The sequence below is a fragment of the Motacilla alba genome, chromosome 3 (assembly GCF_015832195.1).
Source record: "Motacilla alba alba isolate MOTALB_02 chromosome 3, Motacilla_alba_V1.0_pri, whole genome shotgun sequence".
Taxonomy (NCBI): domain Eukaryota; kingdom Metazoa; phylum Chordata; class Aves; order Passeriformes; family Motacillidae; genus Motacilla; species Motacilla alba.
This window is the reverse complement of record NC_052018.1, coordinates 77,292,613-77,313,326: the sequence shown is the minus strand read 5'-3', so window position 1 is coordinate 77,313,326 and position 20,714 is coordinate 77,292,613. Positions and strand designations below refer to the sequence as shown.

General features: G+C 46.0%; 1 protein-coding gene across 4 annotated transcripts in view; it reads right to left on the bottom strand.

The window, feature by feature from the left end:
- Positions 1-494: 494 nt before the first annotated feature.
- Positions 495-20,714, bottom strand: part of XPO5 (exportin 5) — a 29,409-nt gene continuing 9,189 nt past the window's right edge. Inside the window, exons 14-33 of one of the 4 annotated variants that reach the window (XM_038133440.1) lie at positions 19,715-19,843; positions 19,174-19,289; positions 18,285-18,440; positions 17,830-17,871; positions 17,096-17,203; positions 15,598-15,797; positions 14,869-14,968; positions 13,816-13,997; positions 8,902-9,002; positions 7,713-7,809; positions 7,038-7,174; positions 6,366-6,463; positions 5,872-5,918; positions 5,601-5,695; positions 4,682-4,744; positions 4,110-4,192; positions 3,377-3,484; positions 3,056-3,193; positions 2,727-2,891; positions 495-2,192 (exon numbers count right to left, since the gene is read on the bottom strand). In XM_038133440.1, coding sequence (XP_037989368.1) covers positions 2,052-2,192; positions 2,727-2,891; positions 3,056-3,193; positions 3,377-3,484; positions 4,110-4,192; positions 4,682-4,744; positions 5,601-5,695; positions 5,872-5,918; positions 6,366-6,463; positions 7,038-7,174; positions 7,713-7,809; positions 8,902-9,002; positions 13,816-13,997; positions 14,869-14,968; positions 15,598-15,797; positions 17,096-17,203; positions 17,830-17,871; positions 18,285-18,440; positions 19,174-19,289; positions 19,715-19,843 — 2,306 coding nt within the window. In that variant the 3' untranslated portion in view covers positions 495-2,051. The remainder of the gene's footprint in view (positions 2,193-2,726; positions 2,892-3,055; positions 3,194-3,376; positions 3,485-4,109; positions 4,193-4,681; positions 4,745-5,600; positions 5,696-5,871; positions 5,919-6,365; positions 6,464-7,037; positions 7,175-7,712; positions 7,810-8,901; positions 9,003-13,815; positions 13,998-14,868; positions 14,969-15,597; positions 15,798-17,095; positions 17,204-17,829; positions 17,872-18,284; positions 18,441-19,173; positions 19,290-19,714; positions 19,844-20,714) is intronic. The other 3 variants (XM_038133443.1, XM_038133441.1, XM_038133442.1) reach the window with 3 other exon arrangements.

Sequence of the window (20,714 nt, the reverse complement as noted above, 5' to 3'; positions counted from 1 at the left end):
TGGCATCCTGGCTCCAACCCCAGCCTGTCCCATGACATGCTGCAGACTCAGGCATATGCTGCATGTGCCCATCACACGTTATCACTATCTATCTATCTATCTATCTATCTATCTATCTATCTATCTATCTATCTATCTATTTTTCTGTGCTATTGCTTCACATCTTATGGGACAGACCCTTGAAAAGCCTAAGGGTTTTGCTTTGATAGCACATAACCCTCAAGCTGTAAGCTGGGACCTAGAATTAAAATTAACTATCAGTGACAAATAAATACTTTAAAAATGCAATTTCCCCCTCAACTAATTAAATTATATAGTCTGGAATGGTTCATCCCCTCCATGACAGTCTACTAACCACCAGCAAAGGTGACCCTTTTTTGGTAGATGGAATAAGGAATGCTGAGAAATCTCCAGGCAGGGAGTCTGGTCCGACCAGAGGCCTCAGATCTTACTGAAACAGATAAAACAATAAAAATGAATCATGACACCATGTGTATGAAACTGGAATAGCTTTACTGACATTCAGGTGTAACACAACCAGTTCAGAGACAGCTTCGGATTGAAACATTCCTACAAAAAAGGTTTAAAATCCATTTTACAAAAACCCCTTGTGTCTAGCATGAAGTCACAGAATGTTAAAAATATCACAACACAATAAATACACCCAGCCTTTGCTAGAGCCAGGAGCCATGTTAGCTCAGAGGTTAAAAAAGTTTGAGGCTAGGAAGAAAGTGGAGGGTGCTGGTGGAACAGCAGGGGCAGGAGGGTGAGTGGATGCCCACGGCCTGCTCTTCCTATCTGCACTCCCACACCTCCCAACCCCAGCCTTTTTGTCCAGTCTGTCCATGTGGAGACATCACTTCTCCACCTACCACAGTTTATTACTTGTTCTGTGTCCTGGATGGCAAAACTGCCAGCTAGCTCTGGACAGACCCTCCTAGCTCCTGCGCTAACTCTAGGATAGATTGTGTAGTATTTGCCATGTAAGAACCAGCTTTGCACACTGGAGTGGCTTCATAAGAGTCCCACCACATCTAAAACCCAGTTTCTGACCTGGCTACCCCCTGTAAACTGCAGTATAAAGCCCACCCCTCCTGCCCCACCACTTGCAATTCTCTGGCAAGTACCAGACTGGGTAAAAACAGGGGCTACTGTCACCTCCACTGCAACAGGGCAAGGAGATCCCTTTTGGATTGCAGGTGCTTCAGGTATTGGTCCAGATTTTATTTACCCTGCGCTGGCCAAGTTCTAGTCTACAGGGCATGGAAAAATGAAAAAAAAATTAAGAAAAAAATATGTCCTGCTCCCCCTGAGAGATGTCCAAGAAAGGCTGGCACAAAGTAAAAGCCTGCCATTTGGCTCTGGGTAGAACAAGCTCTATGATCATATCTATACATACATATGTATATATATGACAGTGTCTGCCTCTTTCTAGAGAGCAGTTGCACCTTAGAAAGGCTGATCTCACAGGAGATCCTAGAGCACTGCTAGGCTTCCTGGCACGCAGCCCTCAGCCCAAGGCTCAGCATCCTGGAGGGAAACGGATTCAGCAGAATTCCAGTCCGCTAGGGACAAGTGCTGATAAGCATGACAGGAGTGTCCGATGTGTTCCCTACAAAGCCTGGCTACTAGCACCCAGAGGAAGATTAGATTAGGGTAGCCCCTTTTCACATGGCACACTACTCTGCCTTTTGCATTAATCTTAAACCCCAAGGGCTGAAGAGGTGGGGCAAGAGTGACCCGAGGCTACAAGATGATCAGGCTTTACCCTAAAGAGGTCTATGGATTCAGCTCCCACCTTGCAGAGAAGCAGAGGTCTAAAGATGCTCATCCAATGGAGGGGAAGGAGTCACGGGAAGAGCTTAGTATTGACTGGTTCAAATGCCACTGCAGGCCCCATCCCAGTGTATGGAAGAGAAGGGGATAGGACCCGTAAGGGGCTTTATTCAGACGAATGCTTGTGGAGGCAGTGACAAGGAGAATCTAATGTGCTTACTATGAGGAGAGACAAATTATAAGGTAGGGGTGGAGATGGTTGCAGCATCCCAGGCTCAGGGTTCAAAGAGTACATTGAAGCCCTCTCCATCCTCGTTTTCTAGCACATCTGTCTCCAGTGATGGCTTCACCTTTTTGAAGAGAGACGGAAGGTTCCGGATATGAACCTCCTTGCGGAACTGCTCCCCGATGGGCTTCTGCAGAGGACAGACAGGCAGGCATCAATCATTACTGCCTTCATACTCCCACACAGCTCAGGGGCAGCTTGCTTGCACATCAGAGGCAGACTCCAGTTTCTGAGCAATCCCTAGGCCCCGAACCTGTGCTTGCATTGTGAGGAATTTCAGGCCTGGCCTCTCCCAAGTGCCAGAGCACTGAGGTAACCTTTAGAATACCAGCTCCCCAGCTTCTATTCAATGTCAAAGACTCCACCACCACCATCCTCACAGAAGTCCAATGCCCAGCCAGCAGCTTCAACCAAACATTTTAACACCCTGTTTCCCCAGGCACCCTTGTGCAAGGTACCCGCTGCCTCTCAGTGAGAGGCCATTGCTGGAGGGGCTGCTCAGTCTGCTGGACCTCCAGGGTGAAGAGAGGCACTAGGAGCAAACACTAAGAACACGCTGCAACAGCCTCCTGGCTGGGAAGGGGGGTGGTTGGTGAGAGGAGGCAGGCTGGCCACCCATCACTTCTGCAGCATACAGCTGTGAAATATCCAGGATATCACTTACCCCAATGCAACCTGAGATGAGGCGCTTGAAGTGATCCTTCCGGCGCTTGTCTGTCACTTTTTGCAGTGTTGGGTTGAGAAGCTTTGAATCAAACTGCTCTAAAGAGTCCAGCTGGATGTCTGGGATCTGCTCCATCACTGCCTTCAGCTCACCATAGCGAGGGCGCTGCATGGGGAAATACCATTAATACAGCTCTGCTAGAGTAACAGCCTGGCCCTCACTGGGGGCCACTAACTCCTCTGCCCCTACCCACTAGACACAGGATCACTTTTCACCATTCCCCTCACATTCCTCAACCTCACATTTGGATGAAGAACAGAATTTCTCACCAAGGCCTCGTAGATCTGGAAAGCCAGGTGGACAAGAGCTGCCATGCAGCCATCGTGCTGCCCATGTACCTGTAAGCCCTTGAGCACACTTGTGAAAAACCAGGACACAGCATCGGGAAGGAGGTTTCCTGGAAGCACCTGGGGAAGAAGCACTGTCAGCAATGAAGCAAGATACTGGTGGTACATAACCACCTTTCTGCAACAGCTTGGTTGTCGTGAGGGAGAAGGTGCCCAGGGGTGAAGCTGCCACACTTCTCACAACATTAAGAGCTTCCTCTTCCAACCCTGCCAGAACTAATCCCTTCTTCCTCCCAGAGGTACCTGTTTGAGCAGTGGCCAGCAAAGCTGTGTTGTGGTTCTTTGGCAGGACAAGGTGTCCTTCCAGGACAGGGATGTGTAGGCAGTGATCAGCACTGCAGTGCAAACATCCTGAAAAGGAGTCAGAGAGGAAAACCAGTCAGAGGAACTATTTTCTACTTCCAGCATTCAAACCTGATGGGAACCAAGAAGCAATCCAGAGAATCTGCAGGAGCTTCTGAGAATCCTGCATGTTACTGTTGCTCTAGCAAAAGGTGTTCACCCAGTGTGCACCATCAGAACCATGAGGGACCAGTGTTAAGTTAACCCGCTCCCTTCATCTCCCTGGGAAAGATCCTGGACTCCCCTCAGCTGCTACTCTCAAGTCACTGCAAAAGCTTCTACAAGAGCTTCTGGGGCATCCACAGCAAAGAGTACAGAAAAAAAAAAAGCTGGATGAAAACTGGGCCCCAGGATGAAGGCAGAGCAAGGGAGCACCCTGAGGGCTGAATATCCAGGGCCTCTTCCCCAGAAGGGCTGAAACTCTGTAGCTGTGTGTTACAACTGGATCCCAACCCCCATTTGCTTTGTGGCTTCTGCAAGGCCCTTAAAAGCCATATATGTTCCTAAGAGGCGATTCCCACATGGGGAATGCTCCAGCAGCCTAGATCTCTGCAGCAGTGTCTGGCTGCAGAGCAGACACGTGTGACAAAGAGTACAGAGAAAGGATGGTGGCAGTCAGAGCACATGCACTTACCTCCTGCTTCATCAGACACTTGCCAAGCTCGGTGAGCTCTGCGTTGGCAGGGGGAGTCACCTCCGTGGCCATCGCCTCATCATCTGCAGAGCAAAGGCTGCACTGTGAACGTGGCCTCCCAAGGACTGAGGGGGACACAGGGAGGCTGCAAGAACTAAGCTGGGAGCCAGGAGACAGCACAGAGTCGGTGTCCTGGCACAGCTTACCCAGAACATCTCTTTTCAAGCAAAAAGCAACCTCCCCTTGTGGGGCAGGAGGGGCAGGCAACTGGTTACCTTCAGCTCTTAGGAAACTGTTCACATCCCCCTCTGCTCCTCAGCCCACTTCTCAGAACCTTAAGAACCAGCTGTTCCAATATGCCACCTGTGAACCCTACAGCACATTCATTTCCAGCCTAGACTGGGTTTTTCTGTGGCCCCCAGGCACGCTGGGCAGGACAGAGCTGAAGGCTTCTTTCCAAGCCTATACCCCTGACACAGAACTTCCAGCATCAGCCCAGCCTCCCGCTCAAGAAACAGGAAAGGAACAGCATTTGTGTACACCAAGGGCAGGAAAGGTAGGCATTTACTTACCATCTCCATCTACAGCAGCAGTAGTGTTCTGTTCAACACCTTTCTTAGAAACACAGCAAACAGCTGCAAAAACAGTTTCAGGTCAGAGGAGCAGAAAAGGGAAGATGCTACTGCAGAACATGCAGAGATTATCCTACAGATTCTGATGGGCTCCCAGCTGCTTCAAGCTGCCCCAGCTCTTACAGGGAATCTGAAGAATCAGAAAGCCCAGTATAAAAGCTCAATACTGCACTACCTGGAAGGCTGTAACACCCCACCCACAGTACCTTCCCACAGTGGAACCTGCTGCACAGTGGTTACTTCCTACTACTGAGAACCAGGAATGTGCAAAACCATCTGAAGCCCATAACCCAAGAACAACACTGACTTAAAGCAAAAAGGCCAGTCAAGAAAGGAGACAGAAGACTGAGATCTGTAATCTCCATGGAATCAATTTCCCCAGCCTTCCTGTACAAAGCCATGCTGACACACAAATTATGTAGGAGAAGGGGAACAGAAGGAAGACTGCTTTGGAGGACGGACTCCTCCCTTATGTCTGGTTAGAGACATGGCAATTGCCAGTAACAGAACTGCTCTACACTTGGCTTGTCCACAAATCCATGTCCTACAGAGGGTTCCAAAGCACAGAATGGGAGAACCCAATTCCCTGCAGGACTGGATTCCTATGGGAATGGTGCCAAAATCATGGAGCCCTAAAAGCTAACAAACAGAAGAATATCTCTTCTGAAGGTTTTCAATTATGTCATACTAGGTTTTAGCTAAGATTTTGGCAGGGCTGTCTCACATCTGCATTCTCATGGTTATGTTACATACTACTGACAGTTATAATTAAGTCTGCTGCACATTGGGAATTCCTGTTGTTTCCACTCCAGGGAAAACTTCCCAAATATCTCAGGAGACCTAATCTGATTTCACTTACTGGCAAGATCCATGACTTCTCGAGTCAGCAGCCTGACCAGCTGTTCCTCAAGCATCTCCTGAGACTCAGGGTTGTCATCTGCAGCATCATCCTCACTGAGGAGAACAGGTTTTAGTTTGACAGGAGCCCATGTCTTCAAGTACCCCTCCACCCAAACACAGGGAATGAGTCACCAGTGCGTCTTCCAGCCCTTGCTGGCAGGGCTGTTCCGGGACAAAGGGCCACATAAATGACCCCATTTCCCTCTTTGTACCAAGGGGTGGAAGCTTACCAGAGCATGCTTCGCTGGTTGATCACCTGCCATTTCTGGGACAACCTCTGTTCAAGACAGAAGGAAAGATTAAATCTGGACACAATCCAAGGAGACCCAAGCAATATCTACTGGCAGGAGCACAAGAGCTTTAAATGCCAAGACCCGTTTTGAATGGCAGGAGAACTGGTACCAAGTGTGCTGGAATGTGAATGAGCTGTCATGAAAATGAGAGGACATGGAAAAAAAACCATGAACAACCCCAAAAACTATCAGGGCTGCAGGTTGAAGAGTTCATGTCCACAGGTTTGAACTCACAGCAAGGGGTGCTGTGCAACAGCCAGGGTTCAATGCACTTTAAAGGCCCCTCTAAACATCATCAAAATCATTAAGCATCAAGGCTCTGCCCTCATCTCTGCTGGCTCTGTAGAGACAGACATTCCCACACGTTGCTGCCAGCTGCTACAGGGAGTCAGGGCTGTCAAGGAACAGGCACTGAACAAGCTATTTCTTACCATGTGCAGATAGGTAAAGAGTGGTCCCAGCATGGGGCAGACAAGGGTTTCGTAGTATTCTGCAGGGCAGGAAAGTACCAAGGGCTTCACAAACACACCTGCACAGACCAGTTAAGGAAGAGATCCAACACAGCCAGCTGTGCCCAAGCCAGCCCATTGCACTGGGAGGCCAAGGGACAGGCACTTGGAAGCCCACCTTCTCACAGCCCTGAATTAACAAGTGGCATCTCTATACAGCAAGAACATCAGTTATTCAGCTCTTTCCCCTGACAGTTCAGCTGAGAAAGTTAAGGGTGCTTAGCATCCACTTCCCAGCTGTGAGACTGAATGTCCAGCCCTGGAAAGCAGGTTGGGAAACTCACATGATCTCCAGAGAAGCACATCCTAATGTCAAGCTCCTCACTATCCAAGCCTCCTTGCCCCTCAGAAGGCACTACTCACCTCTCACACTGCCAACAGAACCATACAAATCCTTTGAATTTATTCTGACCCCACACAATGCTCGTTCTGCTTGTGCCCTCCTAGCATCATACCTCACCCACACCAGGTGTTTCCCTGTTTGTTTACCTCCCCAATCACCCTTCTTTGTCTTGGCCATACTGAAAACAATGCAGGGTTCGTTTATGCCTTCAGAGCCTCCCAAGCTGGCCTGAGACGGTGATAGAAGGATACGGAGCATGGGACGCAGTCTGTAATCAGGAATGTTGTTGAGGTTGTTGAAAGCAGAGCTGAGGAGTTGGGTGGCAAGACCCTCAACAGTGTAGAAATCCTGTTGCATGGAGGGGCCTGCATTTCCCAGGATGTGAAAACTTCAACAAAAAAACAAGTTAGTTACAAGTCTGCCAGATAACAAGTACCATGTCTCTGATCTGCAAAGGCTACAAGTACTATCAACTTGAGACTACACAGTTGTCACATGCCTAAACAAATACTATAGAGGAATTTCAGCAGGGTATCTCTTTTTATTTCTGGGATACCTGCAGAGGGACAATGAATTAAGCATTTAAGTACTACAAGATGCTTACAAGTGCTGATGTACCCTGACACATAATTGGAGGTGGCAAAAGGGACAAACTAGATCAGGATATCAGGTAAACGCTCCAATCTGACTACCTAACTGCAGAAGAGCTAAAAGCAGATCCCCATTTGGAGGTACTTTTTCCAGACTGTTCCATGTCTGTGTGGCAGGTTACAACCACTGTATACATGCCACCACTGCAGCTTGTACTTGGGTACTGCAGGATACAGCTCACATCGAAAGTCTACTCTAAAGGAAGTTAGGACCCCACAATAACCTACTGCTCTGTCTGTGCAGTGCTGCGTGGTGGTGACACGTGGTGCTCTTACCAGTTGTCATAGAGGGTACAAAAGAAGCCCTGCATCCTTTCTAAGACTGTTTTGTAAACAGGAGAGTCATAAAGCTCCAACAAAGGCTGAGGGAGACCTGTGGGAAGGAATAAGCTTCAGTTACATTAATGAGAGAGCACGGTGCACCTTCAGAGCATGCTGGGCAGGCCCCAGCCAGCTTCACAACAGCAAGGGAAGCTCTTGGCAAGAGCCAAATATGAAGTGGTGCAGCAACCCTGAGGCAAAAAGTCAAGAGGTCAGCCAGGTGCAGGTTGGTTGCACCCAGAGCAGAGGTGTTTCCACAGAGGCTGTTGTAGCTGCCTTATTTATCCAAAGCAGAACTTACTTGAGCTATCAGAACCCAGTCAGCAGCAAGGCTGACAATTGTTTCAGCTCCTCTAATAGATCATCTCTTCAGGTCCGTATTCTCTGCCAGGATACAAGCTACTGTTGAACCACGGTATTAAAAAGTTTAGAGCAGAGATAAGGCCCTCCTGCTTTATGTACAGGGGCTCACAGACAATGTTTTTAAAGTCACAAAAAATGGGTAAAGGAACCATGTTCTCATTTTACAGATAGGAAATGGAGAAAAAAAGACAAACCAACTTCCCCAAAATATTTCACTGTCTGTCAACCTGACATTAAACCCCAATTTCCAAAGTCATGATCCACACTTTATGCACAAGGCCACCGACTTCTGCTCAGCTGGAAAGGCTTCACAAGCTCAGAGCTGTTTTAAGAAGGCTCCAAAGGCCTCTTTCTAATATGCTGTCTAGAAACAAATGCCAGGGCCACACTGCACAACTTGGCTCTTGCCCTCCAGGACAAGTCTCTGCACGAGCACTCAGGGCTCCTTCTCAGCACTAATTCTGCTCAAAGGCAGACAATTACAGTACCCTCCAGCCTCTGCAGCCTGAAATACCATGTTGCAGAGAGCACCACCATCCCACAGATGGGATAAGCAGTTTGGTAGCATAGCCTTCAATGCATGCAGAAGAAACCAACGTATCTGAGACTAGTAACTTATTTACATCTTAGCTTCAGCCGGTTCAAATCACAGCTGAGCTGCAAATACTATGAAGAAGCTGGTCCTCCAGCCCTATTTCACTTCCACTGTTATGGACAGATCACTAACTCAAATATCTCTAAGAATCTGCCCACACATTACTCCTGAAGAGAAACCTCTTACCTAGAATGGCATTCTTCTCCACCTCCAGCATGTCCAAGGCCTTTGCAAATGTATCCCCCAGCCTAGCCACCATCTCTGGCATGTAGAGGTTGTTGTGAGTCCTGAAACAGAAGAGCACTTGGTTTATACTCATGTAAATCAATCCCTTTTCACCCTTGACAGTGGAATCCTCTCCTTCAGCTTGTGGACAGCTCTTCTGAGGCAGATGATGAGGAAGGTGAGACCATGCACATGTGCATGGGATCCCCCTTCCCCACCTGCAAAAATACTGGGGAAGCTGACCCAACAGAGACATGGAGTGACTCCACCTCATGTCCTGAATCTCCTGGCTGCCCCTTCCACTTACTTCAGTTCATCCCACCCCTTGCAAGCACTGGCAGTAAAAACTCCCAGCAATTCTCCAGATGATGCTGGGAACGACGTATTAGCTTGGCCAAAGGGATCAGAGAATGTATTTTTAAAACTGACACGACATGGATTCTGTCATCTTAAAAGATCTTCTGCACCTAAAGCCCCTGCAGAGGGAGGGGTTGTTTCAGCTCCAAAATACACACACTGCCCCTCAGGGATGGGTCACAGCCCCCAGAATGGCAGGTGGCATTGGAGAGACTCTCTAGTGAGAACATCAGTCCGATCAGATGTTACTCATGGCAGGCACATGTGCCCCCTGGACAACGCATCCAGCTGGGAACAGTTCCGCATCATAGGAAGTGGCCACTGTCAGCTGTCTGCAAGGGACACCAATTCAGCCATGGGTGGCTGGTTCTTGCCATCCAGGCCAAAATGGGTCCCCTCTCTTAGCCAGGGTACTGACACTCAGAGCTGGACTTGGCAGGGGTGTCTCTCTCACCTACCTCTCTCCTTTGAGACCTCAGACCTCCACTCTGGGTGTCGCCAGCTGCACACAGCACAAATCCTGCAGCCTCCTCCAAAACTGCAATGCCATTGTACCTGCTGCTAGAGGTGATCAAGGGCAACTCAGTATCTCCCCCTCGAGCAGCGTTTCCCAAAGCAGGGGGTACATGGGAATGGCTGGGGGAAGGGAGGGTGGACAGACCTCAGGATGTTCTTTAGAGTCTCAGCTTTCACTCATGTAGTAATCATTGGGTTTTGTTTTTTTTTTTTAAAGTCTATGCTCATAATTCTGGCACTCATGATGCAGTGATGTCTGCCTGCATTTGCAGAAAGCTCCAAAACTGCAACTGCAACTGTTTCTCTCTGCAAGTGTTAAATACTTCCCTGCTCATTGCACACCAGGAAGGCAAGTATGTGAACTTCATGAGAAAGAGCTACAGAAATGACTCCCTAATGACTCATACTCCCATTCTGGGCTGGATCTAACACCATGCAACAGGCCTCAAAGGGGCACAAGCTGATTCTGCTTTGCCAAGAAGGGCCAGGGAACAACCCTGCTTCCACACTGGTTAATGCTGCCCCACTGACTCAAAAAAGCTGTATATTTTTGCTTGAGGCTATCCTGAAATCTAGCCACTAAAATAATATCTTGTATGTCTCCTGTCCATTCCATGTCAGTGTTGGCTTTGCCTCATGCTGGGCAGAAGGCCAGTGGGGCAAATGCAGGGACTGTGCAATTGCAAGGGTGAACCCTGAGATCACAGTGCACTAACTCCAGCAGGACAGGCCAAACAGTCATATCCTGAAGGTGTGGTCATGGTCCTTAGTTGTTTCAGAGTCCTTGAAGCATTTTCTTAAGTCTGAGAGTTGGGAGGCAGATGTTCACTTACAGGGCAAGCTCTCTTAATACTTTAGCAAGTTCCCAGTGGGAATGGAGAGAAAATGGCCAACCACTCCCTATGGGAGTTAAAAAGGCATCCAACAGCCCTCATGTATGATGATGTAGCCCCTAGGCATGTTCCATCTGAGACTTATCAGCACTTCTGGGCACTCCACACACAGGAAAACAAAGTAAAACTAATTTTAAGAAACATTTATGCTTTAGAAAAGACAAGCAAAGGACATGGCAGCACCTGGGGAATTTTCAGTGATGGTCATAGGTCGGCTAGAAAGAATATCTGATGCCTACAGAGAACAGCTTGTAAACCAGAAGATGAGTCCTTTAGGACAGTCCATGATTGAAGAATCTTCTTCCAAAGCTGCAGTTGTCTACAATGACAATGCCTACAGCATCCATGTCTACTCAAGAATTCTTTCACCAGCATTAATGCTTTGGCAATTGCCATCATTTTATCATCAGGAGTTCCAAAAAAGCCTTTGTCTAAGCAAAGCATTTGCTGAGCCTGAGCACCTAATTTGCAAAAAAACACAAGCAAAATCCCAGCACAATAAAGGCTCTCCATCAATCAGGTCATACAGCTACTGACTGCAGAAATGCACCAAGGTGGCTGAAAATCATGATTTGGATTTAAATTCAGGAGTGAACATTCTAAGCCAGAAGCAAGAAAACACCTAAATAAAATGAGGTGCCACAGAGGACAGGAGAATCATTACTCTGAAAACTACAAGCAGTGATTAATAAAGCAACCTCAAAATAATTAATTTAAAACAGCTACCAACACAGATACAAATACAGGTGCCCGGAGTGGCACAATGAGATGCCACTCAAAGCTACTTTATTATTCCATTACCTGGGCTACCTCATTCTTCTCAGTTCTTTGATCTTACCCATGACCTACCTTCAGGCTACTTACCACCCGGGCAAAGGCCCAATGGCTGAACAGTTTCACTGCTTCTGTCTGCTAACACAGCAGCAGAATGCCACACACTGTCCATAGAGCAGTGGACCCACCTGCCCAGCCTGAAAACCCCCTCTGGTAGCACACTGGTGCCTGACTTGGTGCTCAGTTTAGCTGCTCAGCAGGATTCATGCTACTTGCAGATCTGCTCACACAGAAACCAACACAGCCTGTGGGGACTTCCGTATCTCTGTCCCAGTGTTGCACGTGGGCAACACTGGATGCTGCTTATCCATACTGAGAGCTGCCTAATGGCACAGATCTCAGAGAAGCATCCATCCCCAGGTAGTAATGGAACTATGTCCCTGAAGGCATCCTAAACACAGGCAGCTTTCCTGCCAGGCAGCCTTCCTCATATCCCCATACCTACTGCCTGCTGACAGGCAGCTACAGATTCCATATTCTCTTGTGTGATCCATATTAAAGAGGGCTTGAGGACGACATAGATGGAAGAAGCACCTGAAGTCAGCAAAGAACACAACAGAAGCTCCACAGCACAAGATCCAGCTTTGCCAAAAAGACTCAAGCATCATCATCAACATTTGAACTGAACAACCAGGAGCTTGCAGCTGTCAAACAGAGGCCTGTATATCCAACAGCAGCAATGGAAAAATATGAAGCATAAAGATCCACTGTTCTGAATACATCATTCATTAGAGCTTGTTGGAGCATCCAGCTTAAGAAAAGCCCAGATGCCTCTGAGTGAAGTACAGGTTTCTCTATGTACACGGAAAATATTTTGGTCTGCAGGTGAGATTCTTGAACAGCACAGATGCATTATCTCAAAAAAAGCCCAAACCAGCCATGGAGCCTCTTCCTTTATACACTGGATAGAGAACATAGCTCACGTGTTCTCTTGGAGGTGCTAAAAGCCAGGCACAGAGTTTCTGCGTCTTCACAGAAGTGGTGACAGAAGCTGGATGACAGTTTCCTAAGCTTGTTGTAACAGAGATCCCAAGTGATTTTACTGAGGCACAAGTTCTGGTAGGAACAGTGACTGCACAAGGAAAAAGTGTGTGTTACAGCCTGTTCAGACCTTGGGCACTGGTTTAGTTGGTCTCACACAATATGACACATGGCAGGCACTGGAAGAAACGGCATGAGGCTACCACTACTCAGGGCAACTCTACCTAATGTCTCCCAAAAGCTCATCAATTGGATCTTCAGCCTCCCAGGATAAAAGGCAAAAGCACTTCAAGCACAGCAAGCACCTGGTCACTAGCCAAAGTACCACACACTGTGCTACAGAGTTTAGTGATGAGGAACACTGCCAGTGTGGGCCAAGACAGCATGTGCTTGTCCCAAGAGTCCAGCATGTTGCTTCTCTCTGGAAGCAGCACATTCCTGAGCTCAGTGACTACTAAACATACTTGACTAGACAGAGCTCAGGTAACAGGGCCCCTTCCCTTACCAACCCAGGAGCTGAAAAATCTATGTGGATCTGAAAATGCTTTTTCTCAAAAGGCTCCTGCCAAGGACAGAGCAGCAAGTTTTCAAGTTTGTAACATATTATCTCACAAAATTGTCCCATAAGTCTGGCAAACTCACAGCATCAGGAGTTACCCTGAGAGAGACTTCTCCTTTGTAATTCTGGGAACTGCGTTCTTCAGGATTTCCCTTTTCTGTCTTCTTCTGCTGCCTCCCCTGGCTGCCCCAGACCTACACACCACTGGTGACACGCAGAGAAGCACTGCATGGTAGCATCAGCCTGAGAGTATGCATCCACTGATTTCAAGAGCAGATAGGAGGCTGCTGCTCATGGTCAGCAAAGCCAGCTTAATTTAACACTGAAGAGAGAACAACGCGAACGGGATGCGATGATAGCTGGGACTGCCCTGGTGGTGACGGGAGAGGTGGCCTTGTAGGGGCTGAGGGCAGAGCAGAGATGTTAGCTGAGAAATCATTAACTGGGTGGCAGAACTGCAGCAGTGGAGGTGGGGGAGGCAACCCCAGCACAAGCTCCCATTAGCTTTGATGGCCTCCTGCAGGCCAGGCCAATGAACATTCAGAAGGCTCCAGTTTGCACAGTGCCATTCCCCACCGTGAACAGTCAGGAACAGTACTTGGGCACTGGCACCAGCCTGTATTCCCACTGGCTTCACTGGGCAAACCATGCTCTGAGCATTCCACCTATTTATCACAGTTTGCCTTTCAGAGATTTATAAGCCAACATAAATGATTTCAAATCAACTTGACCCACCTTATGAGAGCAAGTAAATTGTCAAAAAGCTTCAGGACCTGCTCAGTGCAGGGATTACGGTACATTGGAGTTCCACTGGGCAGGTATCCCAAAAAGAATCCTCCAGCTTTTGCCTCTTCAGTAGCAGCAGGCCAACGAGCTCGTTTCACAACTCCCAGAATAGTGTACACACAAAAGCTTATCTGCAGCAAGAGATGTGGAGAAAGCATTTCTTAGCCAGATCACAGTCTGAATCCACAGGTTTTCAGAGAAACACGACACTATCCCATCTCAAAGGGAATGTCCTACAGTGAGCCTAACCTAGTGATAGGAACAAACTCTGGTGAGTTTGCTGCCAGGAACATACAGCAAATGATCATGCCATATTCCATCACCTTCAGAGAGCCCTGGCCATGGCACAATGGCCTAGGAATTCACTACCAGACAAAGCACCAAGGCCTATCATCTCAAAAGCATGCAAGCAGCCAGGTAGGCTGCTAAAAGTAAGGGTCTAGACCACCAGTTCCTCATGTCCTCCATAAGGGAAAATGCAGTGCTGGGACAGATCCAGGATCTGAGATGACACAACTACATTAGCCCCAAATCACTCTGTGGACTGCATTTCAGTGTCTTCTACAGATCTGACAACAGCAACTCCATTTGCAGTTCAAGTGAAGACTTTACACTAAAAACTCAACACAAATCTCCTCAGATGAATTTTAATTATATTCTGTGCTCCAGTCTGAGCATGATGTTCTCCATACTGCCTGGTTTAAAAAACACAATTCACTGTGCCATATTTCTAAAAATAATATAAATCAATTGCTTCTCCAAAACCAAACTCTATTAAACAAAGAGTAGGAAACAGCGTGCTTCACACTGATAAATAATGTCGTTTTCCATGGCCTGCATGCTCTTTACTGTAGCTTAAAGAGCAAAGGCCAGCCTGTTATTCTGCAATCTAAAGAAGTACATGATCAGGAGACCTCGTGTGCAATCACAAGAGAAATGGGGATGGAAAGAGGCAGGTCTCCTTTCATTAAGGATTACACCTCTCCTGGTAATGATACTCACTCTAGACCGGTTCAGGCCACTAGGATCTTCCAAGACTGGATCAGCAATTTTGTTGTCTGCACCCACGTAGGATATAAAGGCTTCAGGATCCGACAGAACTCTGGCAGCAGCAAAAGACAGCAATGGGATTATTGCTTGTACCAGGGAATTTAAGCAGAACTTTGCACTGTCAAAGAACACCTCACAAATACAGAGCAGGCTAGAGAGGCTAGTAACACTCCATCCTGTACATGGGAACATGCTTAAAAAGCATCAGAGATGTGTACACCAAACATTATCAGTTCTCTTGAGATGCGGGGATCTAAAAGATTAAAATCTCTTATGAAGATAGCCCTGCTGGGAAAACTCTTGTGCATGCCCAGCTACCCAGAGCTGCAAAAGATCTCAGTTTTAGTAAGAACTCATCTTCTTACCGTCTTCTGGGGATGAGCAAGGATGTCTTTTATTTCTTATTTTCTGCAAATGCTTTGAGCATGCTGGGGAATGTTCCTTTATTACCTTAAGCAACTCTTACCCAGAAATTTCCAGCAAACAGCATTTAGTCTGTTGGCAGTTTCTGAACTGTAGAACTATTATCACAATGACTGCCCACAGCACAGGAGGTCAAGAGGCAGCTCACCACTCTCCTATGGTTTGTGTGTTTCCTTCCTGAGCACAACATTACCTCCTCAACACCTGCAGCTCAATGCTGGAGAAGAAATGACCAACAGAAAGAAAAGTGACCCATACCTCTGCATCTCTGGGGAGAGCCATAAGCCAGCCACAGGAGCCATGAGCTCCTCCAGGAAAGCCTTCTGTCGCTCATAGTCCTTAAACTGGTTGCTGATGAGGACAAGGGCCTCCATAAGAGCACACTTCTCCATCTGTGTCAGAAGTAGCTCATTTGACAGCAGCTGTTTCACGTGGTTGTACAACATCTCAAAGTTTGGCTAGAAAACACATCCAAGTGGAAAAGCATCAAGCATTTGGTATGGAGGAGGGCCACTGGGGGAGGTAGAGAAGGGGTGTACTGTATAGCTGGAGGAGCATGTCTGTCACCTTTTCTCAACATGGCCATCTCCTCTCCTCACACTCAAATTTCTCTGCATGTTCATTCTAAGAACTTCTACTCTTCCCTACCCCTCTATCATTATCCTGCATCCATTTTACAACTCTCCAGAATGACTGAAATAAGAAGAGGAAATCTTGCCCTAGGCAGTTCTATCACTTAAAGAAGTGTCACACCTCAGAACAGTTCTGGTGCTTTTATTTGCTCACAGAAAGCACCTTGCTTCTTTGGCCAGACTTAGGATTCTTCCATCTCTTTGCTTGTGGTAAGTAACAATTCATATGGTTACAATGAGTGCCACAGGAATTCTTGCATTTCTTCCCTCCCTTCCCCAGCTGCCACCACATCTACCCATAATTTTGTACAAACATTAGCAATCATCCTCTTCAGCAAAGTCCTCTGAACAGTTTTTGGGGCAACTCTGGGTCCTTGGCTCTTCTGGTGAGGATGTTTGGTTGGCCATGGGAAAGAGACAACTATAGCTGGACCAATAAGTGGACCATAAAGTGGAACAAAACCCAACCCATTAGTTCTTAGCATCAATTACAGAATGCAGACTGGAACCTCCAAATTACCTTAACATCCTTTAGAAATGTCTTTGTTTAAACTAGCAATGTCCTATGGTCCTCCCATAATCCTGTCCCACTCCACAGAAACACATCTAAAGAATGTTGCATGCAGGGACTGTTTACTTCAGAAAAACAAACAAAACACAGCTCATGGAATTTAAAGGTATTTGTCTTCTAATCTCCTCAAGCTCATCCAGAAAACAAATACTCTCCTTTTTCTCCTATATTCTGTTAAGTAACAGAAGAAAATCTAGTGATTAGCTATGCTAGTGTCTTCAGCTAAGGAATTAACTGAGACCAGCACAGGTGACAACATGGACATTCAGCAAACATTCCCATAAAACCAATGCAGTGCTGCTTGTACCCTCATCATCCCTTTTACATTTAACCTACCAATCTACAATTCAACTCCTCAGGCAGAAAATTATTCAGCAGGGAAGAGGTATAGGGAATGAACCACTTTGCCATTTGTGCAGCAGGAAAGCAGAATGAACCACTTTGCCATTTGTGCTCGCAAAGAAAGCAGAGACTGTAGCCAAGGAAGCTGAAGATCCCACAAAATCCAAGTGAAACTGAGGCAAGACTCTTCATGACAGTTGCATTTACATACCAGGACAAGCTGAGGGTAATCACGGCACATCTTTATGATTGAGGAGCATGCATGCCTTCTCACATTCTTCACTGCTCGAGTTCTAGGAGCCTGGACAGACACAACAAACTTCAATGCAACAAAACAAAAGTTCAGCCAAATGCAGGGTATCTTCAAGAGACAAATTCATTATATACAGATTTCTGCACTGTTGAGCATAGATCAAAAAAACATATCCATGCCTCCCCTGCTCCCTCCAAACAATCATGCAGAAACCAAATTTCCTCTGAAGCAACAGTCAACTCAAGCAGTCCATGTTCAAACAAGCTGTACTTCAGGAGTGAGGATGCCATAGCTCTTACTCACTGAATAGTGAGTGAATAGTCTTGAAATAAGACTCCAGGCACTCCTTAGGTAACTGGCAGTTTTAAAGCCATCCTTCAGAGCCATACATACCAAGTACTGAAAGACTACCCAGAGCTAATGAAGAGATTTCACTCTCAGAAGGCCAGCACTGACTGGGGAACTAAGTGTACTGGCCTTAGAGCACACCTGTGGCCTTCTAAGTTTGTGAGCCAAAGCTTAGTAGGCTATGTCAACCACAGAGATCAGCAATATCTACACCCCCAGCTTTTTCAGGAGCAGAACTATACTTGAGAAGCCTACTTCAGCAGAGTCTTCAGACTCAGGGTGCCCCCTCCACTACAATATGATTTGATCCAACTGTTATATAGTAGATAATAATTCAGACGTACCTTACTTTCTTCTACAACTTCAAAGGTAACTGAAGCAAACAGCTGTGAGAAAAGGGAGGAAAAATAAAAAAATGTACAATTTGCTAATATTTAGAACTCATGTCTCTTTGAGCTCAAGGAACAGGTAATAAAGATTTGAATGCAATTTCATTGAAGTCAGCAAAGACCCACCTGAGTGAGCTAAAATATGAATCATCAATACAGTGACACCTTGAAATAAAACATGGCCAGACCATGCAATTAATACTAAGATTTAAAGATAAAACCTCCAAAATTTGGGTTAACTGACATTACTCTTCTTGTGACAAGCCTCAGTCTTGGTTTCTCCCATCTTTAATACGAAGGATGGTCCTTCCCTGACAGCAACATCAAGAGGATTGACTCCTGCAGTTTAGTCCAAGAGCCCTGCACCACAAAAAGCTGATGTGATTTTAGCAGGGTCTGCATATACCTACCTTGGAAAGTACTTGGGGGAGGTATTCTGGTCGGTAAGTGACAAATGGAAAGAGAGCAGAGACATTGGTGAGCACACAGGACAGGATCAGAGGATCTTTTGTTTCAAAATTAAGGACAAGCTGCAGCAGATCTATGCCATCATTCACAGGGATTTCCTACAAAGGTAGCAAAAAGAAAGAAAAGAAAAAGGGAAGCAACACTCAATACTTCAACCTGTAGTACACTTCCTACAAAACCTAGGAAAAAGGCTGAGCCAAAAAAAGACAGCAGCATCGCCACTGTTGATAGAACAGTTTTGAGACATCAGTCTCTAGTCCCCATTGCTTGCACCTCTGGGAAAGGCAAATTTCCTCTCTCAGTCTGTCTCCCAATTCTCCCCTTGACATTGTCCAACAGATTTCAAGCTTAACCAGTTGTAATGATCTATATAATTATTCTACTGTGATTAGATTGATGAGTATATGAGCAGCTTAATCTAATAAAAAAAATCAAGTCAGTCTACATCAAACTGATCCTTCTGATTTGCTTGCTGTTGAACAAGAGACAAAATGCTTCTGATCTCTTGCTCTCTGGGCATTGTTCCTCTCATTTAGTTAGAAATAAAAAAAAAATTAAAAAATTAAGGCACTATGTAAAAGCATGTCACCTGAGCACTCTCCTGTTACTTCTCATCCCATAGTGTCCAAAACTAAGACATGTCAGTATGAGTTTGGTGTCATCAAAAGAAGGGCCATTATTCCTCCTGAGAATGGCTCACCAAATATTCTGGGTTTTGCATGGAGGTAACCAGTTACTACAAACTGCTCAAGGACAACATAACTGCAAAAACCCACTGGTGTCGACCCAGAAGAAGCCAGGAGAGAAGGCAGGAGCATGGGATACACATACATCTTTATCCATGGTTCGAAACATCTGGCTGATGACGCTCTCTGAGAAGAAGGTCATGGCATCCCACTGCACAAAGGATGGAGAGAAGATGGAGCAGAGACCTTCGCCTGTCTTGGCTGAAAGGAAAAGAACACTGGAGCTCTCACCACGCTCCTCAACAGTAGCCTGGTAAGTTCCCGTGCTGCAACACCTTAGCACTCACAAGTATTTTAAGCACACAGCTCTCCCTGCAGATGCCTGGCAGAGGGACAGCTGTACCTGCTCTGCAGAGAGATTTGGGAGAAGGAAAGGAGGAGCCAGGGGCTTTACATTACTTATTCCATATGTGGACTCCAAAGGGATAAATTAGGGAAGGGGTGGGTTTGACTTGGTTTTGCTTTAAACTTGCAAAAACCTTAAAATCCTGAAAATCTAGCATGGAGTCTTGGCTACCACTTAAAAAATTCCAACAACATCAACAAAAAAAAAAGGCCAAGAAATTTCTTCTTGGCTTTAATTACAAAACAAATCACATATCCCTAATTTTTTTCAGGTAACCTACAGTTTGTGGGTCCAGTATCAACAGGAGCTGTGAGTTGGTACTTCAGCCATTCACCAGCCATTTGGAAGCCAGTCAGAGGGTCCAGACGACAAGCCATCCTCATCACCTCTCCTTGCTGGGCTCGGAAGGCTGCAGGGAAAAATCACACACCAACAAACCAGCTGATGCTGCAAATTTTGCAGACCTATGAACATTATGGACTTCTGCTTTGGCAATAGCTGTGTAGTGGGCACAGATACACAACCAGTAAAGCAGGTACAACAGGATGGGTAATTTTTGAAGTGATTTAAGTGGACTAAAAAATGACAGACTAACTTTAAAAAAGTACAATTAAAATGCAGTATGAATTATGAAAATCTATGCTGATGCAGTTTCCTGTCTTAAAAAATTGAGAGCCAGACATGGTTAAAGATAAGGGGTTTCTACCTCGGTATTTCAATAAGGATCCTTATTGGCGCACCACTTTGCCAAGGTGCAAGTGGTACCTTTTACCTTACCAAGGTAAAAATCCCTTATCCCTTAACCTGGGTCTGGCTCTCAATTTTAAGACCAGGAAAAGGCATCAATGCTAAACCATATTTACTACAGTTAAGCCTCTATTCTTCATTTAAAATATGCTTCAAACTATAAACGTTTGCTGCTTACAGAGCATCTTGGGATACTGAGATAAAATATGAGCATTAGATAACTACCGCTTCCTTTAGCTAAACACTTTTCCTGTTTATACTATTCAACTAATGACAAACAAACTTGATCTCAAAACCCAGTTGCCTTGTTTTCAATTTCAAAGATACTAAAAACAAAGTACAGAACAGGAATTGCACTTGTTCCAAAATATTCCAGTGCATCATCACACGAAAGAATCAGCTCTGCTGACTACACAAATGCAACTTGCATTGTTAATTAAAGCTGATTTGGCAAGTAATTTTATTTTGTGTTTCAAATTAGTTATATTTTCTTATATATGTAATGTCTTCAATATAACTTAACCCTCTAAAAC